General features: G+C 44.2%; 1 protein-coding gene and 1 long non-coding RNA gene across 2 annotated transcripts in view; one reads left to right on the top strand and one right to left on the bottom strand.

Moving 5' to 3' along the window:
* Window positions 1-17103, bottom strand: part of LOC139534683 (uncharacterized) — a 32529-nt gene extending 15426 nt beyond the window's left edge. The window contains exon 1 of the long non-coding RNA XR_011666980.1: window positions 16910-17103. This is a non-coding gene — a long non-coding RNA (uncharacterized lncRNA). The remainder of the gene's footprint in view (window positions 1-16909) is intronic.
* arap2 (ArfGAP with RhoGAP domain, ankyrin repeat and PH domain 2) overlaps window positions 1-19600 on the top strand; it is a 199645-nt gene that overhangs the window by 86952 nt on the left and 93093 nt on the right. Inside the window, exons 12-14 of the mRNA XM_071334049.1 lie at window positions 7119-7204; window positions 9066-9248; window positions 15969-16143. Coding sequence (XP_071190150.1) covers window positions 7119-7204; window positions 9066-9248; window positions 15969-16143 — 444 coding nt within the window. The remainder of the gene's footprint in view (window positions 1-7118; window positions 7205-9065; window positions 9249-15968; window positions 16144-19600) is intronic.

The following is a 19600-nucleotide window of genomic DNA, read 5'->3' as shown; positions in this document are numbered from 1 at the left end:
TAGATAGATCTCCCAGTGTATGGTGGTAGTATGTATTAGAGACAGATCTCCCAGTGTATGGTGGTAGTATGTATTAGAGACAGATCTCCCAGTGTATGGTGGTAGTATGTATTAGATATATACCCCAGTGCATGGTGGTAGTATGTATTAGATAGATCTCCCAGTGTATGGTGGTAGTATGTATTAGATATATACCCCAGTGCATGGTGGTAGTATGTATTAGAGACAGATCTCCCAGTGCATGGTGGTAGTATATTTTAGACTAATCCATTATGAAATTGGAGTCTTGGTGACTTAACCTTGTCTTTTAGATTTGTTTAAGAGGACACCACCTTTGTACACAAACACACACACAGGCACGTAGGACTATGCACACTCTCACACACACATGTATGCTAGCAAACACACACTTAAACACACAACTCTTCATTCTCCCATTCTCTCTCCTCAGGGAGGTCTCAGATACCCTGTCTTTGTCATATGTTTTAATTCAACGCGTCACCTCTCTTTATAACCCATGTAATTGGTATTCCTCAAGTTTCCGTCGCAGCTTTTTCAAGCGGTCCTTAATTTTTTTCATTTACAGGAATGTTTAATATTATCGACTCATGCGGCTGAGGTGAGCTGCGTAGGGCAACGTCAAAATGAGTAAGCCATCCTCGGACAGACCACTCGCCTTAAATTACCCAACCAGGTTTGGAAAATCAATGACAAAAAGGCTTTTAATTAGGTTTCGGGTGTTACAGACAATAAAGTTAATTATAGAACTAGAAGAGGAAACTATCAAGGCACAAGGCAAGACCCAAATGCAGAGACAGATGATTGGAGTCTTACAATGTTTAATAATCCAAAGGGGTAGGCAAGAGAATGGTCGTGGACAGGCAAAAAGGTCAAAACCAGATCAGAGTCCAGGAGGTACAGAGTGGCAGACAGGCTCGTGGTCAAGGCAGGCAGAATGGTCAGGCAGGCGGGTACAGAGTCCAGAAACAGGCAAGGGACATAACCGGGAGGACTAGAAAAAGGAGAATACAAAAAGCAGGAGAACGGGAAAAACACGCTGGTTGACTTGGAAACATACAAGACGAACTGGCACAGAGAGACAGGAAACACTGGGATAAATACACTGGCACAGAGAGACAGGAAACACAGGGATAAATACACTGGCACAGGGAGACAGGAAACACAGGGATAAATACACTGGTACAGAGAGACAGGAAACACTGGGATAAATAAACTGGTACAGAGAGACAGGAAACACTGGGATAATTACACTGGCACAGAGAGACAGGAAACACAGGGATAAATACACTGGCACAGAGAGACAGGAAACACTGGGATAAATACACTGGCACAGAGAGACAGGAAACACTGGGATAAATACACTGGCACAGAGAGACAGGAAACACAGGGATAAATACACTGGCACAGAGAGACAGGAAACACTGGGAGAAATACACTGGTACAGAGAGACAGGAAACACTGGGATAAATACACTGGCACAGAGAGACAGGAAACACTGGGATAAATACACTGGCACAGAGAGACAGGAAACACAGGGATAAATACACTGGTACAGAGAGACAGGAAACACTGGGATAAATACACTGGCACAGGGAGACAGGAAACACAGGGATAAATACACTGGCACAGAGAGACAGGAAACACAGGGATAAATACACTGGCACAGAGAGACAGGAAACACAGGGATAAATACACTGGCACAGAGAGACAGGAAACACTGGGATAATTACACTGGCACAGAGAGACAGGAAACACAGGGATAAATACACTGGCACAGAGAGACAGGAAACACAGGGATAAATACACTGGCACAGAGAGACAGGAAACACAGGGATAAATACACTGGCACAGAGAGACAGGAAACACTGGGATAAATACACTGGCACAGAGAGACAGGAAACACTGGGATAAATACACTGGCACAGAGAGACAGGAAACACTGGGATAAATACACTGGCACAGAGAGACAGGAAACACTGGGATAAATACACTGGCACAGAGAGACAGGAAACACTGGGATAAATACACTGGCACAGAGAGACAGGAAACACTGGGATAAATACACTGGCACCTTACAGACAGGAAACACTGGGATAAATACACTGGCACAGAGAGACAGGAAACACAGGGATAAATACACTGGCACAGAGAGACAGGAAACACTGGGATAAATACACTGGCACAGAGAGACAGGAAACACAGGGATAAATACACTGGGGAAAATAAGAGACACCTGGAGGAGGTGAAGACAATCACAAGGACAGGTGAAACAGATCAGGGCGTGACAGAAACTCTAATGATAAGACTAATGATTAAATGATTCCAGATTGTCTTCCTTTTCTTAATGCGAGTAGAGAATGAAAGGGGGAGAGAGAGAATAGACAGTTGATGCGTGTAGCCCTGCTCTGATGTCGTGGTCTGTTATGCTACTGGGATCGCTCCTTGGCTTCCCGTTAGGAAGTGGTGTGTCCAGAATGGTTTTTTAGAACCAAATTTTTTCTCTCTCTCTCTATCTCTCTCTCTCTCTCGCTCTCTCTCAATTCAGTTCAATTTCACTGTAAGGGCTTTATTGGCATGGGAAACACATGTTTATGTTGCCAAAGCAAGTGAAATAGATAAACAAATGTGAAATAAAAAATTAACAGTAAACATTACACTTACAAACGTTCCAAATGAATAAAGACGTTTCAAATGTCATATTTTCTGCAAATAGTTTAAGTACGAAATATAAAATAAATAAACATAAATATAGGTTGTATTTACAATGGTGTTTGTTCTTCACAGGTTGCCCTTTTCTTGTGGCAACAGGTCACAAATCTTGCTGCTGTGACGGCACAATGTGGTATTTCACCCAGTAGATATGGGAGTTTATCAAAATTGGACGTGTTTAAAAAAAAATTGTGGGTCTGTGTAATCTGAGGGAAATATGTGTCTAATATGTTCATACATTGGGCAGGAGGTTAGCAAGTGCAGCTCAGTTTCCACCTCATTTTGTGGAGAGGTCTGCCTACGGTGGCCTCTCTCAATAGCAAGGCTAAGCTCACTGAGTTTGTACATAGTCAAAGCTTTCTTTAATTTTGGGTCAGTCACAGTGGTCAGGAATTCTACCACTGTGTACTCTCTGTTTAGGGCCAAATAGCATTCTAGTTTGCGCTGTTTTTTGGTAAATTCTTTCCAATGTGTCAAGTAATTAACTTTTTGTTTTCTCATGATTTGTTTGGGACTAATTGTGTTGTTGTCCTGGGTCTCTGTGGGGTCTGTTTGTGTTTGTGAACAGAACCCCAGGACCAGCTGGCTTAAGGGACACTTCCACAGTTTTATTTCACTGTAGGTGATGGCTTTGTTATAGAAGGTTTGGGAATCGCTTCCTTTTCAGTGGTTGTAGAATTTAACGGCTCTTTTCTGGATTTTGATAATTAGCGGGTATCGGCCAAATTCTGCTCTGCGTGTATTATTTGGTGGTTAACGTTGTACACAGAGGATATTTTTACAGAATTCTGCATGCAGCGTTTCAATTTGTTTTTTGTCTCGTTTTGTGAGTTCTTGGTTGGTGAGCGGACACCAGACCTCACAACCATAAAGGGCAATGGGCTCTATAACTGATTCAACAATTTTAATTGGCATGTCGAATTTGATGTTCCTTTTGATGGCATAGAATGCCTTTCTTGCCTTGACTCTCAGATTGTTCACAGCTTTGTGGAAGTTTCCTGTGGTTCTGATGATTAGGCAGAGATAGGTATAGTGTTTTGTGTGCTCTAGGGCAACGGTATCTAGATGCATTTTGTTTTCATGGTCCTGGGAACTGGACCTTTTTTGCAAAACCATTATTTTTGTCTTACTGAGATTTACTGTCAGGGCCCAGGTCTGACAGAATCTGTGCAGAAGATCTAGGTTCTGCTGTAGGCCCTCCTTGGTTGGGGACAGCAGCACCAGATCATCAGCAAACAGTAGACATTTGAAAGTAGACAGATTCTAGTTGGGTGAGGCCGGGTGCTGCAGACTGTTCTATTGCCCTGACCAATTCGTCGATACGCCCCTGTGGAAAGAAATGTCTGTGTTTTTTGCCAATTTAAACCGTGCACTTGTTTGTGTACATGGATTTTATAATGTCATATGTTTTTCCCCCAACAACCCCTTTCCATCAATTTGTATAGCAGGCCCTCATGCCAAATTGAGTCGAAAGCTTTTTTGAAATCAACAAAGCATGAGAAGACTTTGTTTATCAATTAGGGTGTGCACGGTGAATACGTGGTATGTTGTACGGTACTTTGGTAAAAAGCCAATTTGACACTGTTTTCACTGAGAAAATGTACGAGTCTAATGTTAATAATGGTAATGTGGAGTATTTACCCAAGGTTGCCGTTGACGCATATCCCACGGTAGATATTGGAGACAAATGTGTCTCCACTTTTGTGGATTGGGGTGATCAGTCCCCGGTTCCAAATATTGGGGAAGATGCCAGAGCTGAGGATGATGTTAAAGAGTTTAAGTATAGCAAATTTGAATTTGTTGTCTGTATATTTTATCATTTAATTTAGGATAACATCAACACCACAGGCCTTTTGGGTTGGAGGGTTTGTATTTTGTCCTGTAGCTCATTCAATGTAATTGGAGAATACAGTGGGCTTTGGTAGTCTTTAATAGTTGATTCTAAGATTTGTATTTGATCATGTATATGTTTTTGCTGTTTGTTCTTTGTCATAGAGCAAAACAGATTGGAGAAGTGGTTTACCCATAGATCTCTGTTTTGGATAGATAACTTTTTGTGTTTGTTTTGAGTTTTCCAATTTTCCGAGAGGTGGTTAGATTCTATGGATTCTTCAATTACATTGAGCTGATTTCTGACGTGCTGTTCCTCCTTTTTCCGTAGTGCATTTCTGTATTGTTTTAGTGAATCACCATAGTGAAGGCTTAGACTCAGGTTTTCTGGGTCTCTGTTTTTGGTTGGACAGGTTTCTCAATTTCTTTCTAAGGTTTTTACATTCTTCATCAAACCATTTGTCAGCGTTGTTCATTTCCTCAGGTTGTCTGCTTGACATTTTTAGATTTGATAGGGAAGCTGAGAGGTCAAATATACTGTTTAGATTTTCTACTGCTAAGTTTACACCTTCAATATTATATTTAAAAAATGTGTCCAGGAAGTTGCCTAGAAGGGATAGAATTTGTTGTTGCCTAATAGTTGTTTGGTAGGTTTCTACAATACTTTCCTTCCATCTATAGCCTTTCTTAATATTATTCAGTTCCATTGACTTTGATGCCTCATGATTGAGCAAAGATATGTTCAAGTAGAGTGTGATTTTGCTGAGATCTGATAGGGGTGTCAGTGGGAGTTGTGACCCATTTTTGTTGGTTATGTTGCCTTAGTTGTTTCTAGGGGGGGGATATTGGGGAGGGAATGTGGTTGCCTCCAGGTAGATGTTTGTGTCTCTGTGTCCCTCTGTGTCCCCCTCTCTCTCTCTCTCTCTCTCTCTCTCTCTCTCTCTCTCTCTCTCTCTCTCTCTCTCTCTCTCTCTCTCTCTCTCTCTCTCTCTCTCTCTCTCTCTCTCTCTCTCTCTCTCTCTCTCTCTCTCTCTCTCTCTCTCTCTCTCTCTCTCTCTACCTCTCTCTCTCTCTCTACCTCTCTCTCTACCTCTCTCTCTACCTCTCTCTCGCTCTCTCGCTCTCTCTCTCCCCAGAATGCCTGATTTTACACATATTAAATGTTTCTGATACCTGTCCCCTCTCTCTCTTCCCGTTGTCAAACATGACAACTGCGCTGAATGGCACATGTTATAATAATAGTATTCAACCCTTTACATCAAACAACCCCACAACCGTTTCTGTGGCAACCACAAATGCATCTCCTGTTTTGGCCGATTTGAGCGGAGGAAGGAAGTGTGCTTTTATGAAATGCCACAAAGTGAGGACGGTACTCATAACAGCAGTCGGTTAAGACGTTTTTTAATTGGACATTTGGTAACTGGGCGAGGTTTAGAATTCTGAGGAAGCAGGAAGTACCTTGTTGTTTGTTTTGGGTGGAGCATTTCAGCTCGTTACAAAGAGTACGGACAAAATGTAGAGACTTGTATTTGATCTATTGTATTGAGACAGAGTGAGTCATTGTACAACGCAGACACACTTCTGAATCCTACGAACCACTTGTGCAAAACATCAGGACTTTTATTCAATTGCGTCCCATTAACAATCATGATAATTGTTCACGATAATAATGATATGGTCATTTAACAGATGCTTTTATCCCAAGCCACCCATAGTTTATCACCAAGTCTCAAACACAGCTTTGATTCTCTCTCTCTCGTTCTCTCTCTTTCTTTCTCACACTCTTTTCTCTCTCACACTCACTCACTCCCTCACTCCCTCCCTCACTCCCTCACTCACTCCCTCCCTCCCTCCCTCCCTCCCTCACTCACTCACTCACTCACTCACTCACTCACTCACTCACTCACTCCCTCACTCACTCACTCACTCACTCACTCACTCACTCACTCACTCACTCACTCACTCACTCACTCACTCACTCACTCACTCCCTTACACACTCACTCACTCACTCACTCACTCACTCTGTCACTCACTCACTCACTCACTAACTCACTCATAATTGCGGCCCCTCTCATGGTAGGTGTATCATTGTCGATGGCCCCTTTGTCCGGCCCGTGTCTTTAGTCTATCAGTAATGTTATCTGATAGATAATGATGCCTTTCACACTACCACACTAATCACATGATAGAGTCGTACGAGAGACTCTGATCCATATGCATATCAATCTCTTCTTCTTCTCCTCCAATATGTTTTATTTATCCATCCATCTTAAAACGCATAAACAACCCTAACCCTCCAGTTCACCCAAATAAACACCGACCAACAAACACAATTAATTACTCATGAATCATTAGCAATTAATGGCCTCTTCTCTCTCTTTCTCTGCTTTCATTTCCAATTAGCTGTGTTGAACGCTGTAAAGAAGTCTGCAACTAGAGAGTATTAGAGCAGTAAAACGCTGCCAGCCATGCCTCTATGATATCTGCTGTCTTGTCTGTTTGTCACTGAACCGTGTGTGTGTGTGTGTGTGTGTGTGTGTGTGTGTGTGTCCCCAGGTCAGCACCGGTTCCTGGGCCCTAGCCTCTCTAAAGTTAGGAGCCTGAAGTTAGACGGTAGTATCTGGAGCAACGAGCTGGTGGAGGTACGGAGATGTTTGATGTTAGACGGTAGTATCTGGAGCAACGAGCTGGTGGAGGTACAGAGACGTTTGATGTTAGACGGTAGTATCTGGAGCAACGAGCTGGTGGAGGTACAGAGACGTTTGATGTTAGACGGTAGTATCTGGAGCAACGAGCTGGTGGAGGTACGGAGACGTTTGATGTTAGACGGTAGTATCTGGAGCAACGAGCTGGTGGAGGTACGGAGATGTTTGAAGTTAGACGGTAGTATCTGGAGCAACGAGCTGGTGGAGGTACAGAGACGTTTGATGTTAGACGGTAGTATCTGGAGCAACGAGCTGGTGGAGGTACAGAGACGTTTGATGTTAGACGGTAGTATCTGGAGCAACGAGCTGGTGGAGGTACAGAGACGTTTGATGTTAGACGGTAGTATCTGGAGCAACGAGCTGGTGGAGGTACAGAGACGTTTGATGTTAGACGGTAGTATCTGGAGCAACGAGCTGGTGGAGGTACAGAGACGTTTGATGTTAGACGGTAGTATCTGGAGCAACGAGCTGGTGGAGGTACGGAGACGTTTGATGTTAGACGGTAGTATCTGGAGCAACGAGCTGGTGGAGGTACAGAGACGTTTGATGTTAGACGGTAGTATTTGGAGCAACGAGCTGGTGGAGGTACAGAGACGTTTGATGTTAGACGGTAGTATCTGGAGCAACGAGCTGGTGGAGGTACAGAGACGTTTGATGTTAGACGGTAGTATCTGGAGCAACGAGCTGGTGGAGGTACGGAGACGTTTGATGTTAGACGGTAGTATCTGGAGCAACGAGCTGGTGGAGGTACAGAGACGTTTGATGTTAGACGGTAGTATCTGGAGCAACGAGCTGGTGGAGGTACGGAGATGTTTGATGTTAGACGGTAGTATTTGGAGCAACGAGCTGGTGGAGGTACAGAGACGTTTGATGTTAGACGGTAGTATCTGGAGCAACGAGCTGGTGGAGGTACAGAGACGTTTGATGTTAGACGGTAGTATCTGGAGCAACGAGCTGGTGGAGGTACAGAGACGTTTGATGTTAGACGGTAGTATCTGGAGCAACGAGCTGGTGGAGGTACAGAGACGTTTGATGTTAGATGGTAGTATCTGGAGCAACGAGCTGGTGGAGGTACGGAGACGTTTGATGTTAGACGGTAGTATCTGGAGCAACGAGCTGGTGGAGGTACGGAGATGTTTGATGTTAGACGGTAGTATCTGGAGCAACGAGCTGGTGGAGGTACGGAGACGTTTGATGTTAGACGGTAGTATTTGGAGCAACGAGCTGGTGGAGGTACGGAGATGTTTGATGTTAGACGGTAGTATTTGGAGCAACGAGCTGGTGGAGGTACGGAGATGTTTGATGTTAGACGGTAGTATCTGGAGCAACGAGCTGGTGGAGGTACGGAGACGTTTGATGTTAGACGGTAGTATCTGGAGCAACGAGCTGGTGGAGGTACAGAGACGTTTGATGCTCCAGATCACAAGGAATGTGTTCAGGTTCTTCCTGTGGAAGTTGTGGAATGTGGAGAGGGTGTTTTAGAAAGCATGGCTAGGGTTATTTTACCACATACCTTTAGTTTGGCTTAAGTAATATGATTTGGGATTATGCTTCTATACTACAGACTTTCAGTGACTACAGTAGCTTATTACTATAAAACTAAGTTCTCAAAGACTTAACTGATAAAATAAAGTTTTAATATATAATATTTGAATATAATACTTTTAGTTTTAAAGTAAAGTGTTAATGTTATTCAAATGTTACACGATTGTTCTCTGACGGTTTCAGAGAGTGCAGTTGATGCTTCGCCACTATAATAGTTAATTAGACATCTGACCTCTGCCCTCTGACACCGCAGCTCTTTCTGGAGGTGGGAAATGAGAACGCCAACAGCTTCTGGGCGGCCAGCCTGCCCCTGGAGGAAGAGCTTCACATGGGGGCGTCGCCCGAGCAGCGGGCCACCTTCCACCGCAGGAAGTACAGAGAGAGGAAGTACCGGAGGGTCCTGGAAAGCCTTCACGACCAGGAGCAGCTCAATCAGGTAGAAACTGAACTGGTATAATCATGTGGGAACTGGCTGTACCCTGTCTGAATAGACACTAACTGGGTGAAACTGGGTGAAACTGGGTGAAACTGGGTGAAACTAGGTCAAACTGGGTGAAACTGGTTGAAACTGGGTGAAACTGGGTGAAACTGGGTGAAACTGGTTGAAACTGGGTGAAACTGGTTGAAACTAGGTCAAACTGGGTGAAACTGGTTGAAACTGGGTGAAACTGGTTGAAACTGGGTGAAACTAGTTGAAACTGGGTGAAACTGGTTGAAACTGGGTGAAACTGGGTTCATGTTTCTAGTTTAGTAATTTTTCCCAAATGCGCAAAAGCCTCTAGTGTTTCTGTACTTTACACTAAGAAGTAAACCAATCTAACTGACAAAAGAAAATGTGCTTTACGTGTGCCGTCTCCATGTATAATAACATGGTTTAGTTATAACCCCTCTCTCCATAGTTAGACTCCATGTATAATAACATGGTTTAGTTATAACCCCTCTCTCCATAGTTAGTCTCCATGTATAATAACATGGTTTAGTTATAACCCCTCTCTCCATAGTTAGTCTCCATGTATAATAACATGGTTTAGTTATAACCCTTCTCTCCATAGTTAGTCTCCATGTATAATAACATGGTTTAGTTATAACCCCTCTCTCCATAGTTAGTCTCCATGTATAATAACATGGTTTAGTTATAACCCCTCTCTCCATAGTTAGTCTCCATGTATAATAACATGGTTTAGTTATAACCCCTGTCTCCATAGTTAGTCTCCATGTATAATAACATGGTTTAGTTATAACCCCTCTCTCCATAGTTAGTCTCCATGTATAATAACATGGTTTAGTTATAATCCCTCTCTCCATAGTTAGTCTCCATGTATAATAACATGGTTTAGTTATAACCCCTCTCTCCATAGTTAGTCTCTATGTATAATAACATGGTTTAGTTATAACCCCTCTCTCCATAGTTAGTCTCCATGTATAATAACATGGTTTAGTTATAACCCTTCTCTCCATAGTTAGTCTCCATGTATAATAACATGGTTTAGTTATAACCCCTCTCTCCATAGTTAGTCTCCATGTATAATAACATGGTTTAGTTATAACCCCTCTCTCCATAGTTAGTCTCCATGTATAATAACATGGTTTAGTTATAACCCCTCTCTCCATAGTTAGTCTCCATGTATAATAACATGGTTTAGTTATAACCCTTCTCTCCATAGTTAGTCTCCATGTATAATAACATGGTTTAGTTATAACCCCTCTCTCCATAGTTAGTCTCTATGTATAATAACATGGTTTAGTTAATGTGTTTGTTACGCTGTAGAAGGTGAGTTATTTTGGCCCCACCATCGGAACCAAAGTGTGTTTAAGAACTCCCCGGTACTGAGCCTGTAAAAGGCTGAGTTTACACCTGCGTCAGCGTTTACACAGATCAGTCCTTGCTTATTGTTTTGCGAAAAAGAGAAGGATCTAGGGAATGAGAGGTAGCGGGAGAGAACGAGAGATTCTCATTAAATGGAAAAGTGGATTAGGAACCACAACAGAAATGCTTCAGTTGGTTCTCGGTCGGCTTTACTCTGTGTGTGTGTGTGTGTGTGTGTGTGTGTGTGTGTGTGTGTGTGTGTGTGTGTGTGTGTGTGTGTGTGTGTGTGTGTGTGTGTGTGTGTGTGTGTGTGTGTGTGTGTGTGTGTGTGTGTGTGTGTGTGCACGTGTGTTAGCATTGGTGCTATAAAAAAAACTGTGAATGTGCTGTTCAAAGAGTGGTAGAAGAGGGTGGTAGGAGAGAAAGTGTGAAGGAGAGGAGAGGAGAGGAGAGGAGAGGAAGTGTGAAGGAGAGGAGAGGAGAGCCATAGTAAGTGTTTATAGGGTGAGGAGTAGCATAGGAGAGCCATGGTAAGTGGGAGGAAAAGAAAAGGAGAGGTGGGTGGAAATGTTGGCTTTCTCCATCTCTCTCCATCTCTCTCTGTCTCTCTTCATCTTTCTCTATCTCTCTCCATCTCTCTCTGTCGCTCTTCATCTTTCTCTATCTCTCTTTGTCTCTCTCCATCTCTGTCCATCTCTATCTGTCTCTCTCCATCTCTCTCCATTTCTCTCCATCTCTCTCTGTTTTTCTCTCTCCCCTCTCTCTGTCTTTCTCCATCTCTCTCCGTCTCCCTCCATTTCTCTCCATTTCGTTCTGTTTTTCTCTCTCTCCTCTCTCTGTCTTTCTCCATCTCTCTCCGTCTCTCTCCATCTCTCTCCATCTTTCTGTTTTTCTCCATCTCTCTCTCTCTCTCCATCTCTCTCTCCATCTCTCTCCATCTCTCCATGTCTCTCTCCATCTCTCTCTCTCTCCCCATCTCTCTCTCTCTTTCCATCTCTCCATGTCTCTCTCCATCTCTCTCTGTTTCTGTCTCTCTCCAACTTGATCTCTTTCCATCTCTCTCTGTCTCTCTCCGTCTCTCTCCATCTCTCTCTCCGTCTCTCTCCATCTCTCTCTCCGTCTCTCTCTCTTTCTCCATGTCTCTCCCTCTCTCTCTCTCTGTCTCTTTCTGTCTCTCTGTCTCTCATACTCCCTATGTAAAAGGACTCAACACAGCTGTGATCGGGACCCGTCTTTCAGAGAACAATCATACACTGAACATGACTTGCCACCGTGGGTTGTATGTGTGTGTCTGTATTTTCCCTACGTCTCTATTTCTCTCTCTGTCTCTCTCTCTCTCTGATGATGATGATACAGTGGTATGGGAATGGGATGATACAGTGGTTTGGGAATGGGATGATACAGTGGAATGGGATGATACTGTGGTAAGAGAATGGGATGATACAGTGGTATGGGAATGGGATGATACAGTGGTATGGGAATGGGATGATACAGTGGTATGGGAATGGGATGATACAGTGGTATGGGAATGGGATGATACAGTGGTATGGGAATGGGATGATACTGTGGTATAGGAATGGGATGATACAGTGGTATGGGAATGGGATGATACAGTGGTATGGGAATGGGATGATACAGTGGTATGGGAATGGGATGATACAGTGTTATGGGAATGGGATGATACAGTGGTATGGGAATGGGATGGTACAGTGGAATGGGATGATACAATGGTATGGGAATGGGATGATACAGTGTTATGGGAATGGGATGATACAGTGGTAAGGGAATGGGATGATACAGTGGTATGGGAATGGGATGATACAGTGTTATGGGAATGGGATGATACAGTGGTATGGGAATGGGATGATACAGTGGTATGGGAATGGGATGATACAGTGGTATGGGAATGGGATGATACAGTGGTATAGGAATGGGATGATACACTGGTATGGGAATGGGATGATACAGTGGTTTGGGAATGGGATGATACAGTGGTATGGGAATGGGATGATACAGTGGTATGGGATGATACAGTGGTATGGGAATGGGATGGTACAGTGGAATGGGATGATACAGTGGTATGGGAATGGGATGATACAGTGGTATGGGATGATACAGTGGTATGGGAATGGGATGGTACAGTGGAATGGGATGACATAGTGGTATGGGAATGGGATGATACAGTGGTATAGGAATGGGATGATACTGTGGTAAGGGAATGGGATGATACAGTGGTATGGGAATGGGATGATACAGTGGTATGGGAATGGGATGATACAGTGGTATGGGAATGGGATGATACAGTGGTAAGGGAATGGGATGATACTGTGGTAAGGGAATGGGATGATACAGAAGAAAAAAGGCAACAGTAAACATGTCAGGAATGATACCACGCCCTCCTTGGGCTAATTGAGATATTGCTTGTGATTAATACATTTCAGTACATTACTATATGTACTGCTTTCGACCAATCAGTGTTATTTTGTAAATGCCGGATCTCTCTGGCAAGACGCATGATTTCACCCAGGTTTTGTCAAACTCGGTCCGGTGCTGTCAGATATTGCGTGTGACTAAAGTACTGTATGTCCTCCTCGTAGTGCTGAGCGATTACTGCTGTTTGAGGTCTGTTCAGTTTTCCATTATCTAAAAAATAATCACGGTTTTTGATTCCCGTTTCCATTTTTTATTTTTTTACATTAAATGCACTATGCATTATGTGGGTTGAATGCTGTAACAACACAGACTTAAACCATTAATACAAGTCCCATGATTAACCATCATTTATTCACATTAATTTACTTTAATAAAATATTTCAGTTGTGTTAATTACATTAGTTTTATTTGATGTCTTTATTATTTAATTCCAAGTCATTTTCTCATTTCTATAGAGCTGCTGTCTGACAACATCACTATTTTAGTAGTTCTACTAAGTAAATAAGACATACTACTATGACTGCTGAATACCAACTATAAATCACTTAGATCATGTATTTTCAAGTAGAGATACCTGGCGAAACAACAGCTGCTCTCTATATCCCCTCACGATCGTGCATCGTGTTTTTTTGCACTAAACTATATAGAATATTAGACTGTTGGAAACTACAACTCCCTACTACATTTCACAGTTTAGGCTGGATCTGATTTATCTCTAGAGAAACTACAACTCCCTACTACATTTCACAGTTTAGGCTGGATCTGATTTATCTCTAGAGAAACTACAACTCCCTACTACATTTCACAATTTAGGCTGGATCTGATTTATCTCTAGAGAAACTACAACTCCCTACTACATTTCACAATTTAGGCTGGATCTGATTTATCTCTAGAGAAACTACAACTCCCTACTACATTTCACAGTTTAGGCTGGATCTGATTTATCTCTAGAGAAACTACAACTCCCTACTACATTTCACAATTTAGGCTGGATCTGATTTATCTCTAGAGAAACTACAACTCCCTACTACATTTCACAGTTTAGACTGGATCTGATTTATCTCTAGAGAAACTACAACTCCCTACTACATTTCACAGTTTAGGCTGGATCTGATTTATCTCTTGAGAAACTGTGCAATGTGCACATTGAGCTCACAGGAAACAATTCTATAAAAAAAAATAAAAAAAATGGAATTCAAATAATTGAACCGCATCGGTCAATTATTGTTTGAAAAACAAAAATAACGGACATTTCGGTTAATCGCTCAGCACCAACTCCCCAATTTCATCATTGGGGGAACAACTACTGAACTACATGAAATCTCTCTCCTATGCTGTGAGTGACAGAACACAGCCCTTCGTGTTTGTGTGGTTAATGTTTTATATGTGTCTTGTTCCTGTGCTTTATAGAGTGCCTGCTTGTTTAGGCCCACATTATGTGTATGGATAATGTGTGCTTGTGTGAAAATGTGTGGGTGGCAAGTTGTTTGTGGCGTGCGTGCGTGCGTGCGTGTGTGTGTGTGTGTGTGTGTATGTATACATGGCGTGCTGAGCCTCACTTTCAAACCTTCCTTGATTCTGGCGGATTGATTAAACGCGCCGGCTCTGTACGTGGCCTCACTTTCAGTCCTTCCTTGTTTCTGGCGGATTGATTAAACGCGCCGGCTCTATGCCTGGCCTCACTTTCAGTCCTTCCTTGTTCCTGGCAGATCGATTAAACGCGCCGGCTCTGTGCTTGGCCTCACTTTCAGACCTTCCTTGATTCTGGCAGATCGATAAAACGCGTCGGCTCTGTACTGGGCAGAATTACACTCTCACCATTCCACACCTCTGCCTCTCCTCTTTGGTTTAGGGGGATACACTATTATGTTTATGGACAAGAGCGAGAGAGAGAGAGAGAGAGGGGGCGAGAGAGAGGGGACGAGAGGGAGAGGGCGAGAGAGAGGGGGTGAGAGAGAGAGAGAGAGAGGGGGAGAGTGAGGGCGAGAGAGAGGGGGAGAGAGAGAGGGGGCGAGAGAGTGGGGGCGAGAGAGTGGGGGTGAGAGAGGGGGGGCGAGAGAGGGGGGGCGAGAGAGAGGGGGCGAGAGAGAGGGGGCGAGAGAGTGGGGGTGAGAGAGGGGGAGAGAGAGAGAGGGGGAGAGTGAGGGCGAGAGAGAGAGAGGGGGCGAGAGAGGGGGGGCGAGAGAGAGGGGGCGAGAGAGAGGGGGCGAGAGAGTGGGGGTGAGAGAGTGGGGGTGAGAGAGAGGGGGCGAGAGAGGGGGAGAGAGAGAGAAGGGGAGAGAGAGAGAGGGGGAGAGTGAGGGCGAGAGAGAGGGGGCGAGAGAGTGGGGGTGAGAGAGTGGGGGTGAGAGAGAGGGGGCGAGAGAGGGGGAGAGAGAGAGAGGGGGAGAGTGAGGGCGAGAGAGAGGGGGCGAGAGAGTGGGGGTGAGAGAGAGGGGACGAGAGAGAGAGAGAGATCCCATTTTAATTGGCTGGATAGCATTTTTCCCCTTGTCCCAAAAGTGGTTCTCTCAACAGCCTTTACAATGTATTCATGGGATTTCACAACCCATTTCAAATAGCAAATGCTTTTCTATCCAAGTGTGACACTCATATACTCAATAAAGGTTCATTTATCTCCAAATCTCTTCTCCTGTGTTGGGGGATTGTGTTTGTGAATATTGTTGCTTGGCTATTTAGGTGAAACATCTGTCGATGTGCCCTTTAGCAAGGCACTTAGCCCTAATTGCTCCTGTAAGTCGCTCTGGATAAGAGTGTCTGCTAATTTTCTCTCTCTCTCTCTCTCTCTCTCTCTCTCTCTCTCTCTCTCTCTCTCTCTCTCTCTCTCTCTCTCTCTCTCTCTCTCTCTCTCTCTCTCTCTCTCTCTCTCTCTCTCTCTCTCTCTCTCTCTCTCTCTCTCTCTCTCTCTCTCTCTAGGCGCTGTGTGCTGCTGTGGTTCTACCTGATGTGTTAGAGACCATGTCGTTGGTGTTCAGTGGAGCTGATGTGATGTGTGCTACAGGAGATCCAGCCTACTCGACTCCCTACCTTCTGGCCCAGAGGGCAGGGCAGAGGCTACAAATGGAGTTCCTACACCACAACAAGCTCTCAGGTAGATAGCTGTGTCTGTGTGTGTTACCATACCGTCGTGTGTTACTAATCTCTATGTGTGTGGGCATGTGCATCACGTCTGTCAGCCTCTGAGTGTGCATTCAGAGAAAGGGGCGTCTTAAGTCATCATACAAAGCACATTGTCATCCGCCAGCAATTCAGCCACACATTGGACACTCTTTGTACTGCCACAAACAGGGGAAATAACAGCTCATTGATACGCTATTCAGGCATGACAGTCCTGTCTCTCACATATAAATCTGTGAAAAGGCCGTTCAAAGTAGTGGCTAGATTTTGGGTGTTTTATGAAAGCACAGATAAGCCCAGTCCAGCTCCTTCCTTCCTTCCTTCCTTCCTTCCTTCCTTCCTTCCTTCCTTCCTTCCTTCCTTCCTTCCTTCCTTCCTTCCTTCCTTCCTTCCTTCCTTCCTTCCTTCCTTCCTTCCTTCCTTCCTTCCTTCCTTCCTTCCTTCCTTCCTTCCTTCCTTCCTTTCTTTCTTTCTTTCTTTCTTTCTTTCTTCCTCCCACCCACCCTCCCTTCCTTCCTTCCTCCCACCCTCCCTCCCTCCCTCCACACACAATCAGGATGTTGTATTTTTTACTTTACAATCCAATCATGTTTGAAACTCTCACTCATGCCAGCCTTCCCAGTCATAAAAGTGCAGTGAGAGACGCTATATTTCTCCCCTCATTCTCATGAGTAGAGAGCGAAGGCAGGAGCGAACAAAGGGAGGCGCTTTATGAAAGGAGATAGAGAAGAATAAAATACCTCTCCGTCGTCTGCTCTCTCCGCCGTTTCCTCCGCAGAAGACCGATATAAGGGTAATTCCCTTAGCTTTCTGTAGTAGGATGCATGTTACAGATGTGTTGCGCTGTTATGATTCCCCCATGACGCACATGTTGTGCTCGGATGGTTCCTTGCGGGGCGTAGTGATAAGAGTGAATTAAGTCGAGGAGCGACAGAGCCGCTCTGTCGGAAGGAAGGACATACTTTCCCAGGGACCTTGATTTGCATAATGTATGCACTGCGTCTATGCACACTCTCCTGCTCCGAGGCTGTTAAGGCCTACTAACTGCCTTTTTGGGTCACCTGGTCGCCATGGCGATGCCCATTACTCGGAGGTGTGCACACTCCCTCGCGCACAGGCGAAAACAGACAGACACACGCACATACACACAGAAACATACAATTTCTTCACTGTCGTCAAAGGTGTGTGTGACAAAGATACGTGTGTGTGTGTACGCGTGCGTGCGTGCGTGCGCACATACAAACTAAGTTGTCCAATCAGATATTGTTGTTGTCACTGTGACACACTGTGTGTTGTGCAGAGTAAATTCATCACGGAGCATCTCCGCTCTTCTCATCCCTTCTGGGGGGCTCATTTAGAGCTTCCTCTCCGACGTTCCCCCAACGTCAGGCCAACGTTAAGAAACCCCCCTGTGTTCCTCTGTGCTGAGCGCTGGCCTCGTTAGGCTGAGCACTGGCTCCCTGAGTCGGTTGATAGGGCCAATGTTGACTGTCTGAAGCGATGTCTCTTCCTGGTTTTGGCAATAGTGTAGGGCCAGATCGATAATGTCAACCCTGCTTTATTGTCTAGTAAACCAACAATGACTGTTGTCTCAAAACTGGGAGATCATTTTTAGAGGTTCCTCCTTTGGAGCTAAACAGAGAGTTTGGAGTGTATCCTAGTGTGTGTGTGTGTGTGTGTGTGTATCCTAGTGTGTGTGTGTGTGTGTGTATCCTAGTGTGTGTGTGTGTGTGTGTGTATCCTCGTGTGTGTGTGTATCCTAGTGTGTGTGTGTGTGTGTGTGTGTGTATCCTAGTGTGTGTGTGTGTGTGTGTATCCTAGTGTGTGTGTGTGTGTGTGTGTGTGTATCCTAGTGTGTGTGTGTATCCTAGTGTGTGTGTGTGTGTGTGTGTGTGTGTATCCTAGTGTGTGTGTGTATCCTAGTGTGTATCCTAGTGTGTGTGTGTGTGTGTGTATGTGTGTATCCTAGTGTGTGTGTTTGTGTCCTAGTGTGTGTGTATCTTAGTGTGTATGTGTGTCTATCCTTGTGTGTGTGCGTGCGGATGTTGTCACAGTGTCCTGTGCCGAAGGCCAGGGTCACAGACAGACTGTTGTGGTTTTGGATCGTTACAGGACCGTTACTCTGCCGACCGTCCCGGCTCTGATAGCTAATTGGAAACTCTGTCATGTCACCTCCCTCACTGGGGAGTTAGCCAATCAGCACAGCCGAGAAATAGGCTATGACTACCAACAAAAAAACACAAACAGGACAGAGCTACAGAGCCAGCATTTTACATTGTTATCTAAGGAGCCCAAAGGGACTGTTTAAAGGGCCACACACTGTAACACAGGGTCTCTCGCTAAGCAGCAACACCTATTGGAACGGATGCTTTCAGATTCAGTAAACACAGAATATGTTACAGTAGCTAACGACTTTACTTGTTTTGTAGTCCTGTTGTTTACCTGCCAAAGGTTGATGGGTAGTGGTCCCCTCTGAGTCGACTTTGAACATAATTGGAAGCTCCAATTCTAAAAATGCCTGTGTGAGATTCACATCAGTGAGTAGCCCATGGAGAATCAGGATCTTAAGATCACAAATAATCACCATTTCGGGAATCTCCACATCGGCGTTTGACTCTCATAGCAGTTGCAGGTCCTTTCATTTTAGAGAGATGTGAAGCTGCAAAGGGCATGAGAGGGGGATGGAGGGAGGAGGGGAGGTTAGGTCCTTCAATTAATAGGATTTCAATTGAAGTAATTTTACCTTGTTTGATGAGGGGGCTCGGGTAGGTGATAAAATCTCTTGAGGTATAACTAGGGCTCCTGCAAAAAAAAAAATACCCAAGCATTGGAGCTAATTGAATTTGAAAACTATAAGGTTGAACGTGGGGAGCTCTTAAAAGAAGCAAGAGGGAGTGAGAGACAGAGAGAGTAAAAGAGAGTGAGAAAATTAAAGGAGAGAGAGAAGAAAACGAGAGAGAAGAAGATTTTAAAAAAAAACGGTGTGTCGTGCTGGAGAAAGAGGCAGCACTGAGGATTTCTTTCATTTATCAAGAGACTCGAGAGTTTTTCACTCTGCCTCAAAACTTTCCCGAAACACCTTGTGCGAATAACCTTGGGATTAAACGCCTGAGCGACAGCAATAAATAAATAGATGAATGAGTGCGTCAATAAATAAATATATAAATACAACGGTAGATATTTGAGTAAAGAGGTACAGTTGGGATTAGTGTTATCAATAAGCTCCTGAGGAGGGACTCAAAAACATCCCAAGGTGCTTTACAGGAACAACAAGCCACCAAAAAAACACAAATAAGCAGAAGCATTGAAATAAAGTTACATTTAATCCAATGAATCAACGATGGGCAAATTATTTGGTCATCTTTACCAGTAGGCCTTCTTTCATTCTCTAAACCCCCTTACTGCACTACTACTGGTTTAGAGAGATGGAA

This window comes from Salvelinus alpinus, chromosome 11 (genome assembly GCF_045679555.1).
Source record: "Salvelinus alpinus chromosome 11, SLU_Salpinus.1, whole genome shotgun sequence".
Lineage (NCBI taxonomy): Eukaryota > Metazoa > Chordata > Actinopteri > Salmoniformes > Salmonidae > Salvelinus > Salvelinus alpinus.
Note: the sequence above shows the minus strand (reverse complement) of the source record. Positions and strands in the feature narration are given on the sequence as shown.